The 25,533-nt window shown below is 50.3% G+C and overlaps 1 protein-coding gene across 2 annotated transcripts in view; it reads left to right on the top strand.

The window, feature by feature from the left end:
• Positions 1-23,184, top strand: part of LOC144949115 (uncharacterized) — a 64,847-nt gene extending 41,663 nt beyond the window's left edge. Inside the window, exons 12-25 of one of the 2 annotated variants that reach the window (XM_078878967.1) lie at positions 1,061-1,204; positions 1,950-2,325; positions 2,768-2,886; positions 4,809-4,895; positions 5,224-5,264; positions 5,410-5,500; positions 7,413-7,490; positions 11,059-11,157; positions 14,790-14,864; positions 17,621-17,719; positions 18,585-18,677; positions 19,063-19,146; positions 21,162-21,266; positions 21,644-23,184. In XM_078878967.1, coding sequence (XP_078735093.1) covers positions 1,061-1,204; positions 1,950-2,325; positions 2,768-2,886; positions 4,809-4,895; positions 5,224-5,264; positions 5,410-5,500; positions 7,413-7,490; positions 11,059-11,157; positions 14,790-14,864; positions 17,621-17,719; positions 18,585-18,677; positions 19,063-19,146; positions 21,162-21,266; positions 21,644-21,664 — 1,512 coding nt within the window. In that variant the 3' untranslated portion in view covers positions 21,665-23,184. The remainder of the gene's footprint in view (positions 1-1,060; positions 1,205-1,949; positions 2,326-2,767; positions 2,887-4,808; positions 4,896-5,223; positions 5,265-5,409; positions 5,501-7,412; positions 7,491-11,058; positions 11,158-14,789; positions 14,865-17,620; positions 17,720-18,584; positions 18,678-19,062; positions 19,147-21,161; positions 21,267-21,643) is intronic. The other variant, XM_078878968.1, reaches the window with a different exon arrangement.
• Positions 23,185-25,533: the final 2,349 nt, after the last annotated feature.

Raw genomic sequence — 25,533 nt, 5'->3', positions numbered from 1 at the left:
AATAAAATAATAAAAATAAAACCTAATAAAGTAATTCTCACTAATGTAATTTATGTTGAACTTCTTCTTTTGCACCTTACGTAGACAACATATGATTCGCATCGAGACGGATAGCCTCGCATATAGACTGACTCGCTTTACTAGCCGGCTTCGCCCGGGACTTGGATTCTTGTCTTGGATTAATACACGGCCTACGCGGAGGGTGGGGGGGATGCGTGACGTCAGCAGGCACACTGCGTGACGCTGCCGTGTGTGGGTGACATCACATTACGCCCCCCCAAAATCTCTAAAGTATATTTTTATACTTGTTGCATTGTGTACAGTCTGGAAGCTACCCACGTGCCAAATTTAAAGTTTGTTGCATGTTGGGAAGTATGCTAAACATTTCGAACAGACACACATATTCACAGATTTCCTTTTTATATATAGATAGACTGGCATAGCCCGGTTAAACCAGGTTCTCACGTGTAACGAGTTGATGGGCTTGGCCCGAGTTACCAACGACTGCGCAAAAAAACCAACGCATTAAATTTGGTTATGCACCTTCGGCTGAAATTGCAAATAAATGAAAAATATAATTTTTACTTTCTTGTAACAAACATCTCTTTCTGTAGCAGGGTCGGTCAGAAAGCGTGTGTCAATTAGAGCTCACTTCATGGCATCCCTGAGCTAGTTCTGTGATGTACACTTCTGTGGGCCCGTGTGTCATAAAGGTTTGCACTGCTGCGCAAGAGATCTGAATGGACATGTTGTCTTGGTGCCAAGAATATATGAACCGATCCTGGGCCCTCCTGTAGGTCAACTTTGCCTTAAATGAGTACCTGGTGCGGTGTGGATCAAACGTCAGCAATAGGGGAGACAAAGGTCACTCCCGGTGTGGTGCTGACCACCTCCCCACCCCCCTATGTGCCATGCCGGTCTTTAATAAGTGCTCCCAACTGCTCGTTAAATCTCCATGGGGTGGGGCAGGATCTTTGTCTCTGCTGCGTCTACGGTTGTACATGCTTTTGTGTGCTTACACGCGTGTGTGCGTGCGCGAGCGCGTTCGTGCGTGGGCCAGGCGGAGATTGGCATCATGGGTCAGCGCACCCAGCTGCTGGACGACATGACCTCTGAACTCGAGAGCCTCAAGAGCGAGGTGGCCGACATCCGTCGCGAGAAGGAGGCGCTGGAGGTGCAGGCCTCGCGCGTCAGCTCGCTCAAGGTGAGCCCCGCTCGCGCTCCGAGGTGGCTCGCGCTCCGAGGTGGCTCGCGCTCCGAGGTGGCTCGCGCTCCGAGGTGGCTCGCGCTCCGAGGTGGCTCGCGCTCCGAGGTGGCTCGCGCTCCGAGGTGGCTCGCGCTCCGAGGTGGCTCGCGCTCCGAGGTGGCTCGCGCTCCGAGGTGGCTCGCGCTCCTTGTGCCCGCGTTCTCGTGCCTCGGGTGTCGATGTTGGGTCCGGGGGGGGGGGGAGGTGTTTTGTTGGGTCTTCGGGGCTGCGCCCGGCAGCCGCTATTTAAAATCGAAAGTTTTGCATCGCTTAATGACTCGCCGTGTACACCAGCTGATAGCTGGTGTACATTGATTGGCTGCCATATGGCCGAGCGAATTCGTGGCATTGTCAAGCTGAGCAATGTGAATCCGCCATAAAGAATCCCTCACTCCCTCTCTCTCCTTCATCGCTCTCACTCTCCTTCATCGCTCACTCTCTTTCCCCGCTCCCTCTCATCCTCACTCACTCTCTCTCCTCGCTCGCTCCCTTTCTCTCATCCTCGTTCCCTCTCTCTCCTCGCTCGCTCTCTCATCCTCATTCTCTCTCTTTTCCCGCTCCATCTCTCATCCTCACTCTCTCTCTCTCATCCTCGCTCCCTCTCTCTTTCCTGGCTCCCTCTCTCTACCTGCTCCCTCTCTCTCTCCACCCTCCCTCCCTCTCCTTCCTGCTCGCTCTCCGCCCCTCCCCTCCCCGCCACCAGACGGAGCTGTCTCAGACCCGCTCGCTCGTGGAGGCGACCGAGTCGCGACTGTGCGACTTCTCGGCCCTGGGCCTGGCCCCCGAGGCCTTGCGAGCGCAGCGCGACGAGCTGCTGGCGGAGCGCGAGCGCTCGCGCCGTCTGCAGCGCGACGCGGCGGCCGCGGCGGAGGAGGCCCAGCGGTGGAACGCTCGGGCGGGCGAGGCCGAGCGGCGCCAGCGGCGGCTGGAGGAGGAGGCGGCGATCGCCGCGGAGGAGCTCCGGGCGGAGTTGGGAGCGGCGGGGGGTCGCGTGCGGGAGCTGGAGGCGCAGCTGCAGGCGGCCGCCGTCGAGGCCGACGGGCTCAAGACGGCCGCGGCGCTGCGAGGCGAGCTGCAAGGTGGGTGGTGGGGGTTTTGTTTTGTTTGTTCACGGCGGGTTCCGATGAGGTTGGAGTTTTAACTCGCTCGCGATTTCCACGTTTGGCGGGACACCGAGCTAGGTTTTCACGGATCTGCCGTGCAGGTGACCGATGTGTTTTCTAGTTGTACCGTGAGAAAAATATCCCCGTGGGTTCGATCCCGACCCTTAACGTCGGACATCGTACGCATGTTGAATTTCTTTCGCACCGTAATAGCCAACCGTGCTAATGGTGTCGAACAACGCGCGCACGTCGGAGAGCTTTTCTTCTGGTGTGCAATGCTCGAGATGGCGAGATAGGAGGAGTGAATTCCAAATACACAGGATAGGAGAGGGGCGACGTCCCCCCACTGCGTGTTGCACCCGGCGTTTGGCGACGTTGGCCCGGCGCTGGTGGTGACGCGTGGCTCTGTGCGCTGCAGGCCAAGTCGGAGGCCTGCATGATGCCCTGAGTGAGGCCTGCCAGCAGAACGTCGTGCTGAGCGAGAAGATCCGTCTCCTGGAAGAGGCGGAGAAGGTCAAGAGGAGCGACGCAGCGCAGGTCGGTGGGCAACGCGATTGGCGAGATGTTAACTAACTCGCCTGGTATGCAGGAGGTCGTGGGTTCGATCCCGACCCTGACGCCTGCTGCTGTATATTTGCAGATTGCGGTGTCTCTCTCTCATCATCATCATCATGGTGGCTAGGAGATGTTAACTCCTACGCCTGGTATACAGGAGGTCGTGGGTTCGATCCCGACCCTGACGCCTGCTGTGTATTTGCAGATTGTGGTGTCTCTCTCTCATCATCATCACCACGGTGGCTAGGAGATGTTAACTCCCTCGCCTGGTATACAGGAGGTCGTGGGTTCGATCCCGACCCTGACGCCTGCTGCTGTATATTTGCAGATTGCGGTGTCTCTCTCTCATCATCATCATCACGATGGCTAGGAGATGTTAACTCCTACGCCTGGTATACAGGAGGTCGTGGGTTCGATCCCGACTCTAACGTCCGTTGTTTATTTGGAGCTTCCATGTTCTCCCCGTGGTCGCGTGGATTTTGTCTGGTTCCTCCGGTTTTCCCCTCCACATTTAGAAACGTGCATTTTAGAGTATTTGCCTGTTGTAAATTCGCACGTGATAAGCCACTTCGTTGAGCTATAATTTGTGGCCAGGTCGCTTCTGAAAAAGAGCTATATAGCTCGATGGGGTCTTACCGGTATTCTTTGGGTCTTTCGGTAAAGTCACGTAGATAGGTTCAAATAAAATAACAAAAAAACTACGACGTTTCGATTGCAACACAAGCGGTCGTCATCAGGAAAAGGGGGGTTAGCTTCTAAAGACAAGTGCTTATCAAGGTTTGAAATTGGCGTAGCCCAAATGTCAGCAGCCAATGCCAATGCAAGTGTTGGGCAGCGACCGTGGCGGTGGTGGGCTTTCCACCAATCACAGGGCTGCCAGGAAAAGATTAGCATGTCAATGTAAGATCACCTAGCAAACTCCATGGCGAGTGCACCAAGGTGACTATGTTAATGTGAGAGATGAGCATGTTAATGTGAGAGATTAGCATGTTAATGGGAGATCGTGAAGCAGCAGCCTTGAGGATGGCGCGCGAGGTCGCCGTGTTAGTGAGAAATTGAATCTGTTAATGTAAAAAATCAGAGAGCTAAAAATCACAACTAACATCGGAAGGTGGTAGGCTGGGAACATCACGGCCAGTTATGACTTAATCTGATTAATAACGTCCTTCCGATGATTGCTCAGTTTGTACCCATCTTCTCGGTTGAAATTTTGTCTGTGTCTGTATATACGGATGGCTTCATGAACGAATCTTTGTTGATAGCCAGTGGGTTTGCAAAGTACCTTCGCCTTAGAGAAATCAATTTCGTGTGAGCCCACCGCATTGAAACAACGATCAGTCACGGCTGAGGCATTGGTCCTACCGTGTTTCAGATCTGCCTTGTGTTCACGAACACGGTCCGAGACATGTCGCTTAGTTTCCCCAATGTAACTACTGCCGCAGACACAGCTTAGTTTGTAGACGCCGGGGTATTGCATGTCAGGGATCACATCCTTCACAGATGGGATCAGATCACGAATTTTACGTACTGTGTTAAATCGAACCTGGATCTTGTGTGTTTGTTCATGATTTTGGAAATCTCTTTGGTGACCCCTGCTATGTATGGCAAGGTGATGGTTTTGTTTGGGTCCCCAGATGGGTCTTTCACACTGGTTGGGGTGATAGCTTTACAGATTGTCTAGTCTGAATATCCATTAATCTTGAGAGCTTGGTGTACGTCTTCCAGTTCACTGGCTAGGTGATGATGGTCAGAAATAGATCGAGCTCTTACCTGCTAAAATAAAAACTAGTTTCGTTTTGGTTTAGGTCTGGTGGATCGCCACTCGTAACTTTGGAGTTCTAACGTCTAAATATAAAAACTAAAGAACTCGTAGGTAACGTGCGACCGGGTTGTTTCCCCCGCAGGCTGCCGTGCGCGAGAAGGAGGCGATGCGGGCGGAGTTTGAGACGCAGCTGGCCCGGCTTGAGGATCGCGTGGCGGCGGAGAAACAGGCAAGGCCCGGCACAGCCGTACGGTCACTCGGTCATCTTGCTGTCGAAACGCCGCGGCCCGGCTGCTGCGTAGGACGTTGCAGTTGTGACGCGTCGCTCGCCGAAGCGTTATCGGGTCGTACCGAGAGTTTGTCGTTCGGCACGGTGTCCGACGTTTCGCTCCACGCGCTGGGAGCTTCTTGGCAGAGCAGCGCAACCGTCCGCGATTGAGAAGGGCCGATTGGAAATGTCGGAAGGTCGTGCCAAAGGATGCGCGAATACGACCACAAAAACACAGCTGCAAGCTACGCGTAATATTAAACAATTTTTTATTCATTTATATCGACAGGGAGATGGGTCGCACGAAGAGATCGGCAAGCAGCAGAAATTGTGAGTTGTTTTTGGATTGCCGTTCGAGTGAATTGCATTATCGGATTATCGTTCTCGTTAATAGTATTATCAGTTTTCTATTTCTGTCCCGAGTGCGGGGGGGGGGATCTTTGTCTCTGTCACTACCTTCGTGTGGCACGTGCAGGCTGGAGGAGCGCCAGGCTGAGCTCCAGGCCCTGCAGGAGCAGACGGCCGCGCTGCAGAGCGACCTGGATAAGCAGCGGCAGAAAAACGACGTACGTCAAGCGGAACGTTCGCTCGCGCGCGTGGTTGGCGTTAAGCGCGTGGGGGATTTGCGGATATCTCTCTAAAGCCGTTGAACGTGTCCCCGTGTGTACCCTCTTCCCCCCACCCCCAATTTCCTGCTTCGTGCTCTGTTCATGATACGGGCAGATGGCGAAGCGACCTGGGCGGTGGGCGAGGCAACATGAGCAGTGGGCGGAGCTACCTGGTAGAATGGGCGTGGCTAAGATTTAAAGCTTTCGTGACTGCAGGGATTCATCTTCTTGGTTCTTTTGGTAAAGTCACGTAGAAGAGGGGCTACCTTGTAGAATGGGCGTGGCTAAGACAGAGGGAGGGGCTACTTGATGGAATGGGCGTGGCTAAGACAGAGGGAGGGGCTACCTGGTAGAATGGGCGTGGCTAAGACAGAGGGAGGGGCTACCTGGTAGAATGGGCGTGGTTAAGACAAAGAGGGATGGGCTACCTGGTAGAATGGGCGTGGCTAAGACAGAGGGAGGGGCTACTTGATGGAATGGGCGTGGCTAAGACAAAGAGAGGGGCGACCTTGTAGAATGGGCGTGGCTAAGACAAAGAGGGAGGGGCTACCTGGTAGAATGGGCGTGGCTAAGACAGAGGGAGGGGCTACCTGGTAGAATGGGCGTGGCTAAGACAAAGAGGGAGGGGCTACCTGGTAGAATGGGCGTGGCTAAGACAGAGGGAGGGGCTACCTGGTAGAATGGGCGTGGCTAAGACAAAGAGGGAGGGGCTACCTGGTAAAATGGGCGTGGCTAAGTAAAAGAGGGAGGGGCTACCGGCTCACTGCTACGTCTCCTTAGTTGAGTTTCCCAGTTGAGCCTCCCACACATTTGGTTGTCTTGGCCGCTGAGCGAGCAATCGGCAGCAGCAGCAGCAAACTCCACCGTCCATGCCAACTACCGGCCCATTGCCCTGTGAGGAGGAGGAGAGGGAGCAACGCGAGAGGCCGGGGCAACGAAATTGTACGATAGCGGCAAAAAGCCGCTGCTGCCGCTGCTCAAATTATCCGGTTGCGGTAGCGTTACACTCTCGCGCAGTTGAAATTAACATCGCCTTCCGATGACGACTCGGTTCAGTCCCAGAATTCGATTTGTCTGTCTGTGCTGCCCGCGTGTACATGTGACATCGCCTGTGTTGAAAATCTTCCCCCCCGACCCCCCCCCCCCCCCCCCCCCCCGTGCTTCCATATTTCATCGCTGCCCATTCGTGCCTTGCTGCCAGCGTGCATCCCTGTTCACTCTGTGGAGGAGGAGTTCCTCCCGTTAGTAGAGCCCCCCCCCCCTTCCACGACCGCAATGATCAGGGCCCCCTCTCCCATCCCCCTCCATGGCTTGCCACTGCTTTTACAACGGGCGGTCGGGAAAGTTACGCAGCTCCAACGCAGGCTGGAGTTTGAGGACCTATTTCGCCGCGGTGGGAAGAATTACCTCGCCTGGTATACAGGAGGTCGTAGGTTCGATCCCGACGCCTGCTCTGTATATTTGGAAGTTGTGTGCCTCTCTCCCCGTGGTCGTGTGGATTTTTTTCCGGGTCCTCCAGTTTTTAACAAATCCACTTTCAGAATCAACAACGTGCGTTCAGAGTATTTGGCCGCGATAAATTCGTTGTTAAGCTCTCATTTGTGACGGCCACGGTCGCTTCTGAAACACGGCTATACAATCTCAGTGGGCCCCTTACCTGATCAATTATTGTCTCATCATTATCATTCCATCGCCCACTTCCGCTTTTGCTATATCGAGCGAAACCGCGCTTCAATTTGTGTCGTCGAGTAATTTCCACGCCGAATTTGTTTTTCATTTTTTTGACGCGTGCCGGTGTTTGCCTTTCTGTAAGCCGGTCTCTGCCCGAGCCACGCGTGACTGTGCACTCCGGCTCTCTCTCTAAACGCAGACACTCCGCCAGAGGAACTGGATGGCAGTCGAAGCGTTGTCCACAACGGAAAAATTTTATCAGGACAAAGCTGCGAAGGTTGTAAACAACAACAACGACATCAGCAATACTAACCGCACTTCTGGCTTTTTTTTTATATTCGTGCAAAGAAACATTTTATTTCACGACATGCGAAACAGGCGAAGGTGGTTACAGCCCTGCAATCGCTTGTTCGTGCAACCCCCGCTGGCTGAAGGGTCTCCACGAGAGGGACCTTGTCCACACTGCATGAGAGAAAGAACTGAAAGATAATCCTTTTCAAAGAATGCAGGATGGTTATAAAAGTCTGGGTGTCTGCCTGCTGTGTTCCCCACTGTCATTATCCGTGTTAATTTTGAGCGATTCTTCGTTGGCAGTGGGGGGGGGGGGGTACACCAACACGGTTAACAAGAAACCTCAACACGCTCGTCAGAAACACACGCGACCTTGAAATAAAATAAAAAATCTACAATCGGCCGCGTTTTTTTATAGAGTACATCTTGTGCTAAGAAAGGGCAGGACCATTGCCCGAAACTTCGGCAATTTAAATGTATAATTTATCTTTTTGATGGGCATGTTGAGTTTCTGTTGTTCTCTCCGTGGTTGGAAATCCAGGTGCGCAGTGCGTCCCAAACACTTGCACGCACCATCGTGTAGATAAACGTGCACAAAACCACCATCATGCTCGCACACGTAAATAAAAAGATCCCCCGGGTAGCCTTAAGAGACTGTTGGGCCAAGTGCTTTTAGCGCGCACCTATGAAGGCCAGAACGGCACATGAGGCGGCGTTTGTGTCCCCAGTGGCGATGTTTGTACACCACACCAGGTACTCATAAGAGGCTGAGTCGACCTAGGGGAGGCCCAAGACCGGTTCAGATAATCCCCATTGACGTTGGCCATGAGCAGGAATTGGACTTGGGTCGCCGGGTTCGTAGCGCAGCGCACTAACCGCTGTCCCACTGCTCGCGTGCACACGCACACACACACACACGTACGTGTATACGCACACACACACGTACACACGTATATACGCACACACACGTACGTGCGTATGTGTGTGTGTGTTCGCATGCACGCGTGAGCCAACCGCAATGGAGGTATTCGTAGCGAAGCGTCAAGGCACCGACCGCTAAGTTTAAGGCTGCTGTTAAATCAGCAGCTCCTGCCGCTGTTTTACAAGCCCACGTGTGACAATCCCTGCCTTACAGGAGTGTGACGGCCTTAATCATTTCCATAAAATATCAGACCAGTCCTTACAATCCTTGTTCTAGGTGTTTGAGATCCTCACACACCAGGCTCCTCCGTCAGCCACGCTTTCAGGAAAAAAACTTTCGAAGCTCGGTCTTTTTCCGGTCCTTGGCCCTCAAGATTTAGATGACCGGGCCAAATTTGTGTCTTCACGACACTCCACCACCCAGACGCGCGCATACCATTCTTTCACACTGCGGTGTCCTCGGGTAGTGGAGGGTCTTGACAACACAACTTTAGCCGGGTTATTTAAGTATCTTAACCACGGTTGCAAGATGTTTTCTTCCTCTCCTGGTATGCAGGAGGTCATTGGTTTGCTCCAAACCCTGATGCTTGTTGTTTATTTGGAGTTTACATGTTCTCCCTCCCCGTGGTCGCGTGGATTTTTCCTCGGGTCCTCCGGTTTTTCCCTCCACATTTTGAAACATGCGTTTAGAATATTTGGCTGCGATACATTTCCACAAGATAAGCCACTTCGTTGAGCGATCATTTGTGGCCAGGTCACTTCTGAAAAAAGAGGTTTCTAGCTCGGTGGGCCTTACCTGGTGAAATAAAAATAGTCTTCTCGGTTCTTTCGGTAAAGTCGCGTAGAAGGGAATAAAATAATAAACATAAAACATAATAAAATACAATTCTGACGACGTTTCGGCCACAACGCAAGCAGCCGTCCTCAGGTGGAGAACAGGTCTGTCGGAAAGACAGCGTCTGAATGAGCACCACCAAGCTTGGCAGCGTATATTTAAGCTGGGTTAGAGGAGGAGGGAGTCTTGACAAAGGAATCTGTTGATATGCATGCCGGAGAAAACCCGTGCGTATGAGGTGCTGACGCTCATTAAAGTTCCGCACAGGACGGATTCAGTAATCCGTTTGTGCGTCACTGCCAAAGGCGTAGCAGCTACGCGACGGGACGTTGCGTGCGCCCTTCGCGAGAGATGAACACAAGGCCCCACCAGGCAGCGGCTGAACGAGCGTGGGGGATATAAGCCACAGGTGGTGCTCGCTAGCAACCACTACGCCAAACTAAAACAACGTTTTGACAGGAGGAGGACGCCTGGCATGGCTAACGGCGTCCAGCGCTGTGTCGACGCTATCGCACGCCGCGAGTTTGGCTTCTGACAATGTCTGCCCGCGGCAGTGTAAGCGGAAATGAGAACAAGGCCATTTGCGGGAGAGAGAAATGCACGTGGATTTCTCTTCGCCAACACACCGTGCGTTGCGACACAGCAATACATCGACACGTTTGGTCATCGCGTGGCGATGGCTTTATTAATGGACTGTTTCGGGTGGAAGGGAGGGTTTATGACTCCCCGAAAAAAAAATCACGGTACGAATCACTTTCCCACGTTGAATAATGCAGTAATAATAATACTTGTGATTTTATATAACGCTCTTTGGTTCTTTCGGTAAAGTCACGTATAAAGATAAATAATAAATGAAATAATAGCATACGACGTTTCTATTGCAACAACACAAGCAATCATCATCAGACATATAAGCATACGTGACTTTACCGAAAGAACCAAAGAGTAATCCCTGCAAGTCACGAAAGCTCCAAATTAAGATTATATAACGCTATTCGTGCAAACTGCATCGAAAACGCAGAACATCCCAAACAACGCTGAACATCGCAGAGACGCGACACGAACACGACAGGGGTACGTAGGTGAACACAGCACGAACCAGGTGGGGTGACGATTAGTGGGTTAGCCTTGGTCCATCATCGCCACCGTGTTCACCCGTTTTCCGTAGCCGAACAGTGAATGCGTGTCCGCCCGATTTACGTGGGATTTGCTTTCTCCGTATTTTTATTTTATCCCGTTCCAGCCCTCCTCTCGCCCGTTACCCCAGATAATGGAGCGTTAAGACTGAATAGCAACTATTTACGAAGTCAATGCAGTGAATCAACCCCTACTCCCCCCCCCCACGTGTGCTGTGCTTGGCTCTAAGTAGTGTGCATGTGTGGCATGTGTGTGTGTGTGTGTTGGCGTGCGTTGTGAGATTTACCTGCGTTCAGCGTGTACGTATATCATTGTCTGCCCATTACTTTGATTTTGGAGCGGGAGCATAAGCGGCTAGCGCGCTGCGCTACCAACCTGGTAACCCGAGTTCGATTCCCGCTCACGGCCAACACCAGTGACGATTCTCTAAACCAGTCCCGGTCCTCCCCTAGGTTGACTCGGCCTCAAATGAGTACCTGATGCGGTGTGTAAACATCTCCACTTTCGGAGACAAAAAAGACGGCTGGGCGTGATGCTGGCCACCCATCCCCTTCGTGCGCCGTGCCGGCCTTCATAGGTGCTCGTTAAATACACTTGCCCCAACAGTCTGTTAAGGCTATAACGGGGGTATCTTTGTGTTTTTTTGTGCGCACACATGCAGCAGCAGCAGGACTTTGCAGCACAGCTGCAGGCGGTGCAAGGAGACCTCCAGGACCTGGCCCGGAGACTCCTCCCAAGTGGCAGCGTCGTGCCAGGCGCGGTAATTACTCGCTCGCACCTCCCCCGCCACGCGCACGCAACGGGGACGCACTTGCACAGACACGGACGTGTTTGCACACGCACGGGGATGCGCGCGTGCAAAAAGTCTTCTCCCAGCAGTGGACACGCCCTGCCCCAACTTAGCTTCTGTCGCCCTGGACGATAAACGCGTGTGTGTGTGTGTCCGCGTGCGTGTCTGTGCGTGTCTGCGTGCGCGTTGGCGGTGTAGTGGTTAGCGTACCGTTACTCACACGGCGACCCGAGTTCGATTCCCGCTTCGTGGCCAAGCATCGGAGCCCAAATGTCTGAACCGGTTTCTGAACCCTTCGCTAGGTCGCCAACAGACTGGCATAGGCTTTGTTCGGGATTGTTGTCTTGAGTGCTCGCGAACAGCACTTTTGCCCCAGCAAGTTGGTCCAGTAGGGGGACACAGCTGGTGCATCTGCCAGTCATCTCAGTCGGTCAACCCATGTCGCCTGTGTCTCTCCTGTCAGCGAGCCTTTGACATTTCACGTGGCCTCAAAGTGCACCTGGCCTGGTACAGGCGCCGTGGTGACGTCACTGCCACTTAGTGGCGAATGGCGGGTGTCGTCGCTGGTTTATATTTGCAAACACGTGTGTGTACGTGCGTATGTGGGTGAGATGCAATGTAATGATGAGTAACATTGCGCTATGAACCCAGTGACATGAGTTTGATTCCCATGCACGGCTCACACGAGTGGGGGAGTGATACCTGAAGAGATTGTGGGCGGCCCCTCTCCCTTCAATCGCCCGCGCTGACCAGTGCGGTTTCAAGTTTAAAGTTTCATTCATTCGGTATAAGCCCTGTGAGCCATGCGGCTCTTAAGTCGGGTGCCACCGCAACAAACAAAATATGAACGGAGAACATCTTAAAGCGACGACGCGCAACAGAAACATCCTGGAATAAACCAGCAAATCTTCTAAAAAAAAACGCTGTGTGCTGCGGTAAAGTTACAGCCAGACAAACCTCTACGACCGACACCACGGCGTGGGGAAGGCACAAGCGTTTGCGTCGGAATATCGTCGCACGTAGTTGTCCGTACGCGACCAGTTCTCAAGCGCGCGATTTTGAACGGTTGCGCGCGCGTTCATCGCGAGCGCGGCGAAGCGAAATCTCGCGCATGCGAAGTCCCGAAGCGAGTCCATTACAGCTCCCCCCAGAGACCACCAGCACTCTTTAGGGTTTAAAAATAACCCCACACTCTCTTATCTGCCGCCCTCCAGAAGCCTCGCACGTATCGTGCGCAACGGGGGCCCCTCCCTCCCTACCCCTGAGCCCATTGGGATCCCATCCCTCGCCCACCAAGCGACTGCTGTGTTTACCCATAACCATAGGCAACACACGGGGAGTGTCCTAAGGGACATGGCCAGCGCACACCCACCCCACCCCACTCTCAAGCGCTGCTTTTCCACTCTCAACAATAAACTATTTAAGACTACAGGAACACCTCGCACTTTCGTCTGGTCAGGTGACCAGAGCTTCAACGAATGTCAAAAATGGACGAATGTCAAAGCAGAGCCTTTATTTAGCTCGCACATGTATTTTGGACGTTGAAATACGGACGTGAAAATAACTACAGTAACTTTTCTATTTAAAGCTTTCGTGACTGCAGGGATTCATCTTCTTGGTTCTTTCGGTAAAGTCACGTAGAAGGGAAATAATAAAGAAATGTATTTTATAATGTTTAATTTTTATTATTTTATTATTTCCCTTCTACATGACTTTGCCGAAAGAACCAAGAAGAACTATAGTAGCTATATAACACATGCACGCGAAACCTAAATAAACAGAAATAAAATGAAAATAAACAAGAATAAATAAGCAAAAACTTAATAAATAAATAACACTAAATAAATTACCAAATTATATCTTCAAATATTTGTGTTCTTGCTTAAGTGGAGGATGAATATATACAAGAGATGCTCACTGAACGACTTCTATTCAATGATTGAACGAAAAAGACGGCGCGTGGCGCGTACATCGTGGAAGGTTTGGGATGAGATTGGACGAAAAAAGCGCGTGGACGAAATTTGAAACGTGGTTATAGTTGAAAACAGCCAAAAGAGCGAATCGACGAAAGTCGAGGTTCATCTTCTTGGTTCTTTCGGTAAAGTCATGTAGAAGGAAAATAATAAAATAATAAAAATAAAACATAATAAAATAATTGTCTCGACGTTTCGGCCAAAACGCAAGCAGCCGTCTGCAGGTGGAGAACAAGTCTGTTTTACGTGACTTTACCGAAAGAACCAAGAAGATTAATCCCTGCAGTCACGAAAGCTTTAAATCGAAAGTCGAGGTATCGTTGCATAAACTATATTTTTACCAGGTAAGGCCCACTGAGCTATGTAGCTCTTTCAGAAGTGACCCTGGCTGTCACAAATTCCAACTTAACGAAGCGGCTTATCACCGCGTGGAAATTTATAGCAGCCAAATACTTTAAAACGAGCGTTGTTGATTCTAAATGTGGAGGGGGGGAAAACCGGAGGACCCGGAGAAAAATCCACACGACCACGGGGAGAGTGAAAGAGACGCCGCAAACACCAAATATACAACAGAGGGTATTAATTCTAGATTTGAAGCTTTCGTGAGTGCAAGGATTCATATTCTTAGGTTTTTTCGGTAAAGTCACGTAGGTAAAAAATTAAAATTAATAAAAGTAAAATAAAAATAAAATATAAAAATCACGACGTTTCGGAGGCAACACAAGCTTCCGTCTTCAGGTGGAACAGTCACAGCAAGATTGCTGAATCAAGTGAGATGACTGTTCCACCTGAAGACGGAAGCTTGTGTTGCCTCCGAAACGTCGTGATTTTTATTTTATTTTACTTTTATTAATTTGAATTTTTTACCTATGTGACTTTACCGAAAAAACCTAAGAATATACAACAAAGATTGGGATCGAACCCACAAACTCCTGCGTACCAGGCGAGGCAGTTAACGTCTCGCCAAGCCCAGGAGGTGTCTGTTCTACTTCACGGGGCCTCCACTCCTACCCCATCTAGTGGCTGCTGCCTCTGCTCTTCACAGAAACGCGTTTTCGATGCACGTGGCGATTACCGTATTCTCCCGATTGTTATGAAACGCGTCTCATTTTCCTGGTGTTTTTTAAAGCAAAACTTGCGGAGGTTGGTGGGGGGGCGGGGGGGGGGTGTGCAAGGGGGGGGGGGGTTGGTGGTGGAGTGTTGCGTCTCTTAATCCGCCACGTGGCTTTCAATGGCACAACGGGGCTTTGCGAGTGGGTGTGCTAATGTGCGATTGGGTGCACGATGTAAGACGGGGCCAGACACCACAAAATTTGCTGGGGTGGGGGGGGTGGGGGTCCTATCCAGACGGCGTCCTTTGCTGCCTGTGACAATCGCTGCCGCTGTGTTGTTGCTGGTGTGCTGCCGACCGCAGTTATTGGACGCGACCGTACCGTCACGTTGGGTTAAAAATGGGTTAATCTATGGATCGGTGCCAAGACCGCTTCGCCCCGTGGCTCAATTCGGGATCTCGACGCTCACTTCACGACCTCGCAGCTGCTCACTTGCGAGCTCGGCGAAGCCCGGGTGGCTTCACTGGAGTGGCGACAGCGGTGCCCATGTACAAATTCTTTCTGCCGTACTCCACAGAGCCACAGAGAGATCCTGGAGCTGGTGGAGAGGAGGTGGAGCGACCTTGGGTCTCGGCACAGCTGCAACGCCGACGTGAGTCGCAGCCCCAGAGCTCTCCCACCGCAATACTTTGACCCCGCTAGCTGAATGTTTGAACCATTTGCTGAGACTTTGACCCGCTACTCAACACTGTGAGCCATGAGCCGAGTCTTTGAGCCACTAGCCGAGACTTTTAGCCACTAGCTGAGACTTTGAGCAACTCGCTGAGACTTTTAGCCACGAGTTGAAACTTTTAGCCACTTGCTGAAATTTTGAGCCACTAGCCGAAACTTTCAGGCACTAGCCGAAACTTTTAGCTACTAGCCGAGACTTTTAGCCACTAGCTGAAACTTTGAGCCACTCGCTGAGACTTTTAGCCACTTGCTGAAACTTTGAGCCACTAGCTGAGACTTTTAGCCACTAGCCGAAACTTTCAGGCACTAGCTGAGACTTTTAGCTACTAGCCGAGAATTTGAGCCACTAGCTGAGACTTTTAGCCACTAGCTGAAACTTTGAGCCACTAGCTGAGACTGTTAGCCACTAGCTGAGACTTTCAGGCACTAGCCGAGCCTTTGTTGCATTGCCTGCGACAGCTGATCCAGGTAAGAGATTTCTGGGTCTTTTGAGCAATTTTTACCCCTCTGATCTTGACGTTGTATGAATGAGCGGTAAAATGCAACTTCTAAGCTCAAGATCTTCCGCTTTCCCCTCTGCCTATGACTGACTTGCCTCTGTCTCTCTGTAAAGTAAATATCGGGGTTTCTGTATGGCGTTTTGAGATGCGGTCACAGACGCTGTGTATAAATCCACATTGCATTGGGATTGTGTTGTCGGTGATAATGCGAATGGGTTGGGTAAGCGTGTGTACATCGAGGCGTGAGGAGCTCTGCTTGTCTGTCCGCCGAACTTTACCTGAATACGATCCCAGTGACCTTGAACGTCAGGGACAATAAAATATTTTCGTCTCTAACGCTCCGTGGACGAAGGACACACTTTCCCGCAATTTATCGCAAATTGAGCAATCGGCGTCGTCTTGTGAAGTACGTTCAGAACTCTCGCAGAGCCGTGGAACCCCCTTGATGTTGAAACGATAAACTTTAAACATTTTTTTATTTTACGAGGTAAGCTACATAGCTTTTTTTTCAGAAGCGACCCGGCCACAAATGATATCTCAACGAAGCAGCTCATCGTATGGAAATTCGTAGCAGCCAAATACTCTGAACGCGTGATGTTGATTCTAAATGTGGAGGAAAAAACCTGAGGACTTGGAGAAAAACACACGCGACCATAGGGAGAACATGCAAACTCCAAATATACAGGGGTCGGGATCGAACCCACGACCTCCTACTCTTTGGTTTTTTCGGTAAAGTCACGTAGGTAAAACAATTAATAAAATAAAATAAATGAAAACAACTAAATTAAATCACGACGTTTCGGAGGCAACACAAGCCTCCCTCATCAGGTGTGCCTTTTTACACCTGATGAGGGAGGCTTGTGTTGCCTCCAAAACGTCGTGATTTAAATTTAGTTGTTTTCATTTATTTTATTTTATTAATTGTTTTACCTACGTGACTTTACCGAAAAAACCAAAGAGTATGAATCCTTGCAGTCACGAAAGCTTCAAATCTAGAATTAATGCCACGGCCTCCTGTATACCAGGCGAGGTAGTTAACATCTCGCCACTGGCACCCATGCTAGAGAATTCTCCACAGAAGTGGATATCGCTGCGCTACTGCTAAGATGCCTCCTCGTGACTCCCCCGCCACTCTACAGAGGGTAGTGTTCGTCGCGTGACGGTCACACCAATACATTTGCGCCTCAGAGATGGAGTGCAGCTCAAAATTGAATGTCACATGTTGTTGTGCAGTCAACAGCGACTGGGCTGAGACGACCAACTCGCTACGCTTGAACCCACTTTAATCAGCGGCGGCTGAAACCTGAATTCGAACCCAAGTCCCCTCGACGGCGCTGACGTCAGCTCCCTGATGCTCTGTGCCGCCCGGTCTGTTCTGGATGACCACGGTTATGCGGCTGTGATCATCCATAACGGAGGCATTGCCCCAATCCATCCACAAATAAGGAGGAGACATCACAGCGGTGATACACTACTCCGCTGCTCCTGCTGAGACGCGGTTATCTGGCCTTGGCCAACCTGAATGTGAAATTGTCGTCGTTTTCTCTGCATCTACATCGACAGCCGTACGAAAGATGGAAGACCTCGGCAACAGTAGTGTTCATCTTCTTGGTTCTTTCGGTAAAGTCACATAGAATGGAAATAATAAAATAATAAAAATAAAACATAATAAAATAATTCTCACGACGTTTCGGCCACAACGCAAGCAGCCGTCCTCAGGTGGAGAACAGGTCTGTCAGAAGGGGGGAAGAGCGCCTTGACAAATGAATTTGCATATCAAGAGGAATTTAGCATATTTATGGGAAATGCAGGTATGTGATTAGTACTACTTATGCCCGTGCATTATGCAGGATTAGCAGCATCAAAGGGAGGGGATATGGGAAATGCAGGTATGTGATTAGTACTACTTATGCCCGTGCATTATGCAGGATTAGCAGCATCAAAGGGAGGGGATATGGGAAATGCAGGTATGTGATTAGTACTACTTATGCCCGTGCATTATGCAGGATTAGCAGCATCAAAGGGAGGGGATAGGGGTAGCATTAATAAAGGGAAGGAGTGTTAATAGTATGTAGCTGCAGTAACTAAAACCACCACGTAAACAACTAATTTAACAGTAGTGTTATTGACGTTCGTGTTTGTTGTTGTTGTTGTTGTTGGTTTGCATCCTGAGCAGGAGCTGCAGAGCCTCAATTCGAGGCTGCGGGAGTTGGAGGAGTCACACAGCTCAGCGCAGCTCGAGTGCGACAGATACAAGACCGTCTTGGCCGACACGGTGAGGGCGGCTGGCCAAAACGCCCGTTTTTTCCTCGGGCTCTTTCACCCCCGTCAGGGAGCCCGTTCCGGCACGGTTTAATCTCTTGATGGCAGCAGCACTCGCTTGCCAGTGTTGTTTTTGAGTCCAACGATAACGAACTCGGCGGCGGTTTTGTTGGCCCGCGCGGCAAAAGAAAGTTCCGCTTTCATTCTTGGCGAGGCATCGGTTTAAATGTGAAGTTTAGTTCGTGACATTGTAGCCGGCACTAAGTTCTCGCCGACCAGTATTCTTGTTGCATCGCCTGTTAAAGAATTTACTGCGATTATAATAAATGCGAGTAAGCCAACCTACATTTATTTTTTTAAGACGGTAAGAGGTAACTTCTGTAAAAATTTATTAAGTGAAATTTGTAAAGGCACGGCTGTTGGGCTTTTGATTTTTTGACAAGAGTGTGGTTAAAAACAACTTGGTGTTGTGTGGGAGACATCATTCGATCGCCTTACGGGAAGGCGTGTGCCAGTTTTGTGCCAGCTATCATGGAGTGTGGTAGTGTTGCTCCGGTTCTCTGCGGTGAGTAAGGTGTCTTTAAAAACGACGCTATGTCTCTAAATAAAATTAACGCTGAACCGATTGCGCGTTCCGAGGATTCGGCGGTGAACGGGGGACCCCCAACCCACCCTGCCAACTTGGAGACGTCTTGGAAACGGAAAAGGGGTTAATCTGCTCTGTAATGAGATGGGAAAAATGTGGGAAAATTGTGAAAAATTAAATCGTAGCATCTTCAACATTTTCGCAGGCCACCTCCCCCCCCCCTCCCCATGGCCTTGCGAACCAAATCTTTGGAACCGCTGGGCCTAACCCTGGGGCGACTCTTCCCTTGCAGGAGGGGATTCTCTGGAGGCTGCAGAACAGCGTGGAGGCGGAGGAGAAGCGATGGAGAGAGCGCCTCTGCGAGGCACAGAGGGAGGTTCACACGGTAAGGAGAGCTGCCCCCTGAATCTTTTGGGGTGGCCGCAGAGGTGCAGAGTGGGATGGAGTGAGCCCTACGGGGAAGGCGGGGGGGGGCGGCCCTTGATCCAGCAGCAGAGGTCGCAAACGGGTTTTGATTCCTTACCCGTACCCGTACCCGGCCGCACCAGGGTCGCAAGCGGGTACCCGTACCCTACCCGATACCCGGCCGGGTATGGGTAGGGTACGGGTACGTATTGTGGTTAATGTAAGCATGATTCCTTGCAAAAGGTGTCAGTTTTGTTGCCAGAAAAAAAGGGGAAAAACCCTATTAGTATATTTAGGTTCTGAAAGTGTTTTAAAGTTTCCTAACGCGACTGGATTTCTGACATTTGCTCTGCTCTTCGTTGCAGCTGCAGGAAGAGCGTTTGGAAGTGCAGGGCAGTATGGAAGCCTTGCAGAAAGAGAAAAGCAACCTAGCCGCACAGCTGATCGAAGTACGTTCTAAACTGGCCTTACCCTGCCGATGACACTCGCGTATGGAGAAACCGCTGCAGAATGTTTGCTGTTTTCACAGATGCTTCCATAAAAAAAAACACATCTGGAGAGAGCCAAGCCAACAAGCCCATGCATCGGGCATTTTTGTCCGGGTTTTATTGACACGGTCTTTGGAGACATTGCCTCGTTACGCATGAGGCCATGTGTAGTGCAAGGGTCATTGAAGGCCACTTCACGTATGTCTGCCACCACCACTAGTGTGTGTGTGCGTGTGGTGAAAATCAATTAACGCCGTACCGTATTTAGTCAAGTCCATGTGCATCTCTCCTTCGCTTTTGTATGCGCACATGTGTGTGCACATACATGTGTGTGCACATACGTGTGTGCACGCCATTCCAGCTCATATAGGCGCTCGCAAACAGCTAAAGAGCCCCAACAAGTATGTCAGCTGCATCGGGAGGATCTTTGTCCTTGTGCCTTTAATGCGAGTGCTTGTCTGAGTATTTGATCTAGCCTGTGTCTGTGTGTGTGTGTGTACACACCTGCCTGTGTGTACCTGTGTGTGGGGAGCGGCAGTGTAGCGGTTAGCGCGCTGCGCTATGAACCCGGCGACCCGGGTTCGATTCCTGCTCACGGCCAACTCCAGTGACGATTATCTAAACTGGTCCTGGGCCTCCCCTAGGTCGACTCAGCCTCAAATGAGTACCCGGTGCGGTGTGTAAACATCGCCACTGGGGAGACAAAGGCGGTCGGACGTAGTGCTGGCCACCCGCCCCCTCGTGTACCGTTCTGGCCTTCATAGGTGCTCGCTAACAGCACTTACCCCTACAGTCTGTTAAGGCTATACAGGGGGGTCTTTGTCTTTGTATCTGTGTGTGTGTTGGCCTGGGAGTGATGTACACTGCTGCAAACCCATCAACCCAAGTTTGATTCCTGTCCTTGGCTAACACCATTGGTGAGTGAGATCTAAACCTGCACGGGGCCTCCAGGAATCCAATTCAGCCTTATAAGACGTCACCCTGCTTCTGCTGCTGCTCTATTTTAGACCGGGAGACAGAGCAGAGCCTCACCATTCTGGCGAATTGCCCGATGATGCTGGATGCAATTACCAGCGAAACGTCGTACTCAAAAATTGTAAATGTTGTGGTTTCACGCTTCAACACACCGGTGGGCTAAAGCAGTGAACTATGTCTTTTCGATTTAAAGCTTTCGTGACTGCAGGGATTCATCTTCTTGGTTCTTTCGGTAAAGTCACGTAGAAGGGAAATAATAAAATAATTCAGACGCTGTCTTTCCGACAGACCTGTTCTTCACCTGAGGACGGCTGCTTGCGTTGTGGCCGAAACGTCGTGAGAATTATTTTGTTTTATTTTTATTATTTTATTATTTCCCTTCTACGTGACTTTACCGAAAGAACCAAGAAGATATTTGTCTTTTGTCAACGTGACACTTTTTTGCCGATTGGCCGTGTTGGGTGGTGGAGGGTTACGACACATTTATAAATAACGCGATCTGACCCAAAAACGTTGATTATGGACTTATAAGAGTACTTTGTAAACAATTGGCACTGGGAAATGGGGAGACAAAGGCGGTTCTGTGTGGTGTTGGCATACCCACCCCCTCGTATGCCATGCCGGCCTTCGTAGGTGATCACTTGCGGTGCCTGGCCAAACAGTCGAAGGCTCATACGGGAGATCTGTCTACACATTTGTTGCATGTGTTTGTGCTCGAGTCCGTGTGTGTGTGTGCTTGTACTATGTGATGATTATCTGAACCGGTCCTGAGCTTTCTCCGAGGTCGACTCGGCCCCAATTGAGTACCTGGTGCGATGTATAAACACATCGCCACTCGGGAGAAAAGGTGCTGGCCACCCCCACCCCTCGTGCGCCGTTCCGTCCTTCGTAGGTGCTACGCGCTAACAGCACTTGCCCCAACAGTCCGTGAAGGCTATACGGGGGATCTGGCTTTGTTACTATATGTACATATTTTCGTGTGTGTGTGTGTGCCTGTGCAGGAGCGAGCCCTGAGGGCTCTGTCAAACACAGTGGAGAGAGTCAAGGCCATCAGGGCAGGCAGCAGCTCTGATGACATCAGCCAGGACAGCGACTACCCCTCCAAGGTTGTACAGCAACTCCCCGCGCGGTACATCGTCATCACGTGATCCAAATCCTGAGGATTCCCCGCAGTTGGGTGGCTCAGGGAAAACTTGAGGCAGTGGCACGGAGATTCCGGGTTGGAATCCCGGGTTGTGGTTGCCTGTGACACGATGTTGAATTGACAATTAGAATACGAATTGACAACAAAGAAAGCCAAATGAAATAATTTATTACAATTTTAAGGAAGGATTCGCACACTGTTCCCCCAGACTTTGGAGCCAAAATGAAAAATATTAAAACCTCTCGGGTTCAGTGGAAACTCAAAAGGCTTACCAACTCATTACCGCTCGCCGAATTCTAACGTTGGACTTAATGTTCGTTTTTTGTTTTGTTTTTTCAGAACGAGGTTGATCCGATGTGAGACCAGAAACTGCGACAACGGTCCTCTACGAAAATGAAACTCCGTTTGCAAGCCTTTTTGAATCTTGAGTTGCTGACATTCGGGGCAATGGTTTATCTTAGCTCCGGTAATTTACAACCACCGTTCCCCCAGCAGTATCCCTCCATCTAAATACCACACATTTAGCCTCTACGCGTCGCACTCGCCAGAGACGATCGTCGAAATGAAAGCCCTTGCACCACAGTGGGTCACGGAGACTGAAGACTGAGAATCCCTGGTCTATTCTAACAAGGTTGATAATATAGTGGAACCAATAATCTGTGACCAACCCTGTCTTGTCGGCCTACGTAAGCGTTCTTAAATGAATTAATCAATGTCCGCTGTTATTGGCGGTGGGGAGGGGGGAAAGCAATTGCCCCACATAACCATGATTTGGAGAAGAGAAAAAATTGCTCAAGATGAAAAATATCCCAGCATTGGCATCTGGGAGCCCTCAAACTCCCTTTTCCACTGGCACATTCCAGCAGCGGCAGTACGGGGGGGGGGGGGGGCCCTCATGGCACAGGTGGCTTTCTACCGTTTTCCAAGTGCCGAGCCGGAATGAAACCGTGATGCGTTGGGGTCACAGGACATCTGCCAAGCAGAGCGACGGGCGGTTGCGGGGTTAATTTGTTCGTCGCGATTGTCCAGCCGTTCATGTTTTGTCGTGAGAAAATCAACCAGGCCGGCTTGGCATAGCCCCGGCGCGGCTTGGTTGCGCACGTGGAAAAAAAAGAGAGCTTGAGAGTACATTTGTTTAGTTTGAAATTCACAATTGGTGGCCGAAAACGATTCAGGATTTTCTCATTAAAAATGTAGTCATGAACATGGGATTCTCTACCCCAAGACGCGCTGCCGAGCTACTCGTTTGTATCCAGTGCAACCTCCGCTCAGAGCCATTGTATGTGTCGTGCTATGTAGGAATGGAAAGATTGATTCCTCAATTAAGCTTGCAAATACATGCCTTTAATCGCGTGTGTACGTTATCGATTATTTAAATCCGTGTTTGTTGCGTGTGATGGGTTCATGTCGCCCCCTGCAGCCACTAGAGGGCACTACCATTAGGGGGTTGATTTTATTAAATTTAATTGCAGCCCCATGACTCGTGACAATTCGTTGAATGCAAGGTGTGTGGATTTGTTCTAACGGTATAACGAGAGGTGGGTTTTGTACAAGACAGCACTGTGGTCGTGTAGGGTGTGATCTGGTAGAGCCATAAGTAAAACAAAAACGGTTTAGAAAAAATGCAATATGACCCATGAAGCTTACAAAGCAGCAACGGTGCGACCCCCCATAGGAGGGTCTCCATTGAGCGGCTGGGCAACATTCTGACTCTGTCCCAATGCACGGCACCGGAACCCAAAGCGACTGTAACAGACGAGCCAACGCGTAGACCGTACAATGTGAAGCACGCACGATCCAAACGTGGGCGTAGAGCATTTGGACGATGTACTAGGGCGGGAACGTCTGTTTAATATATTAAAAGATTGAAAGAGTGCACATTGAACGGTTCCGATTATCCTTGGTTGTTGTCTGCAATCGCGCGACTTGAGTGACATGTGAGATATTTCTGGTCGTGCCGTTTGGCACGATGCCAGACGTTTCGCTCCGCGTACCCCCGGCAGCTTCTTCGGGAACAGAATCGAGCGCACGAAGCGAGACGTCGGACGTCGCGCGGAAAACGCGGACAACCAGCGAAAAACTTACGCGATAGGAATCATTTACAGCTTTGTCATCCACTTTTGGGCGATGGTCTCTCCACAGCACGTGAGCCACTGGGTGTTGTTTGGCCATACTTCTCCAGGCTGTTTAGTGCAGGTTGGCAAAGAATGGGGAGGGCCCGGGACTAGTTAAAATATTGAACTTCTCTCGCACCATACGTAGCCAACCGTGCTAATCCGGGGTTTCGAAATATTACTCGCCACTGATGTTGTTAGCCGTGGCCAGGAATGGAGCTCTGGTTGCCAGGTTCACAGCAGTTAACGCTGTTAATCTCCACGCAAACTTGACGTTCGATGGTGGGGAATGCCGCGTTGGGTGAGAAATGCTCAATCTCTGGCACCCTTGATTCAAGAACAAATGACTCCTCTGCACGTGGTACACAGTGGCGCTCAAAGCTCGCATCTGTGTGTCACGCAACAGGGAGGCGTCGATTAAGTAGCATTAATGCCCAGTAGTACATTACACATGCAATCTACTCTTAACGCACGGGAGGTCATGGGGGCACCAGCATACTGAACCAGTTCCGTTCCACGTCTCCAAGTAAACATTTTGGCGAGATGACCAGACGGCTTGGGGAAGAAGTGGCCAAATGGGCTGGCACTGCTGAGATCCTGACTGAATTTAGGTTTCAGCCACCCATGATTAAACAGGTTTCTCAAGTGTAAGGAGTTGTCTTCGTGAGACCGTGAGTTGTCTTCGGAGACCGTGCCTCGCCAATTGAGCCACAGTAAGGCCGTTGCGCCGTAGGTTGGGCCATAGGATGGGGACACTTATGCTTGCCTTCGACTCCTGCACTGTTAAATGCACTGGGGATGATTTTTTCGAATCTGGAGTTTCAATCGCAGCCCGGCGCAATGAAATTTCTATATACACAGTCCTGTTGAATCTTTACCCCCAGCGTATTGCGACACGGCAATTGTATAACCTAGTAATGTCACTTGGAACACTGACAATGCCTACAAACGTTGCGTTTTTAGGATTGACTTCACAAACAAAGCTTAAATCTTTTCGCACTTCCCAAACAATGACAACAGCCGGTTGCTTTTGTCGTCTTTGAACTCTTTTTTTGTTGTTGTTGATCCTAAATGGGTATTGCTTGCTGCCAAGGTGAGTTTCAGGCTGTCATTATTTACTCTTTACATTACAAAGCCCCAAGGCGTATTGTTAAAATGGAATTTCGACAAAACAGGAAAACGCAACTTTTTTCACACACTGGTTTCCTGCTTTAAGTTTTACTAACCCAGCAAAATAGCATCTACATAACAAAGGCTCAGTCCCATTTACAGCAGCCGCACCTTTACAGCAGCCGAACCTTAACAACTCTGATACCTCCCAGTTCAACCAGTCTACACAACAAAGGCTCATTCCTAACAGCAGCCTCAGCCGCACCAACCTCACAATAATAATAATACAAAACTCCGATCCAGGTGCCTACCTTGGCTCCTCCCACCCTCAACCAGTATATATACAAGGACGGGTCTCTTAGAATTTCTCTTACTTGATACAGCAATCGTGCTGTGACGGTTCCACCTGAAGACGGAAGCTTGTGTTGCCACCGAAACGTCGTGATTTTTATTTTACTTTTATTAATTTTAATTTTAACCTACGTGACTTTACCGGGAAAAAAACCTAAGAATACGGAAAACACTGGTCGTGCTCTTGCAGTCTGGCCCACCACAACAGGGCAAGGTGAATGTGTTTTCAGCAAGCTGCTTAATCATTTCCCGTTCGTACGTGTACGTCATCAGTTTTTCTTTCGATTCCATTCCGATGACGTACGATTAACACATTTGGCTCCATACGGTGCGAAAGATGTTCAAAATAAATACGTACAAAAACTAAAATAACTTTATCGGTACCGAGGCTCCCACAAAGCCTTGCGGGAGCGCGTGGCAGTTTGGCGCCCGCTATCGTAGAGTGCGGTCGTGTCGCTGCAGTTCTCTGCGGTGAGTGCAATGTCTTCTAAAAACAACGGCGCTATGACTTAATAAATAAAATTTACGCTAACCGCCTGCGCGTTCCGTATTGACCGGTGAACCGTACCCACCCTGTAACCTAGTTGTCTCAGAATGGAAAAGGGTTAAGAGCCGTGGCGTGGGTGAATTGGAGTTAAGGTGTATTTTGATTTA

The sequence above is a fragment of the Lampetra fluviatilis genome, chromosome 52, assembly GCF_964198595.1.
Source record: "Lampetra fluviatilis chromosome 52, kcLamFluv1.1, whole genome shotgun sequence".
NCBI classification, from domain to species: Eukaryota; Metazoa; Chordata; class Hyperoartia; order Petromyzontiformes; family Petromyzontidae; genus Lampetra; species Lampetra fluviatilis.
The sequence above is the reverse complement of the archived record's forward strand: the minus strand, read 5'-3'. Positions and strand labels throughout refer to the sequence as shown.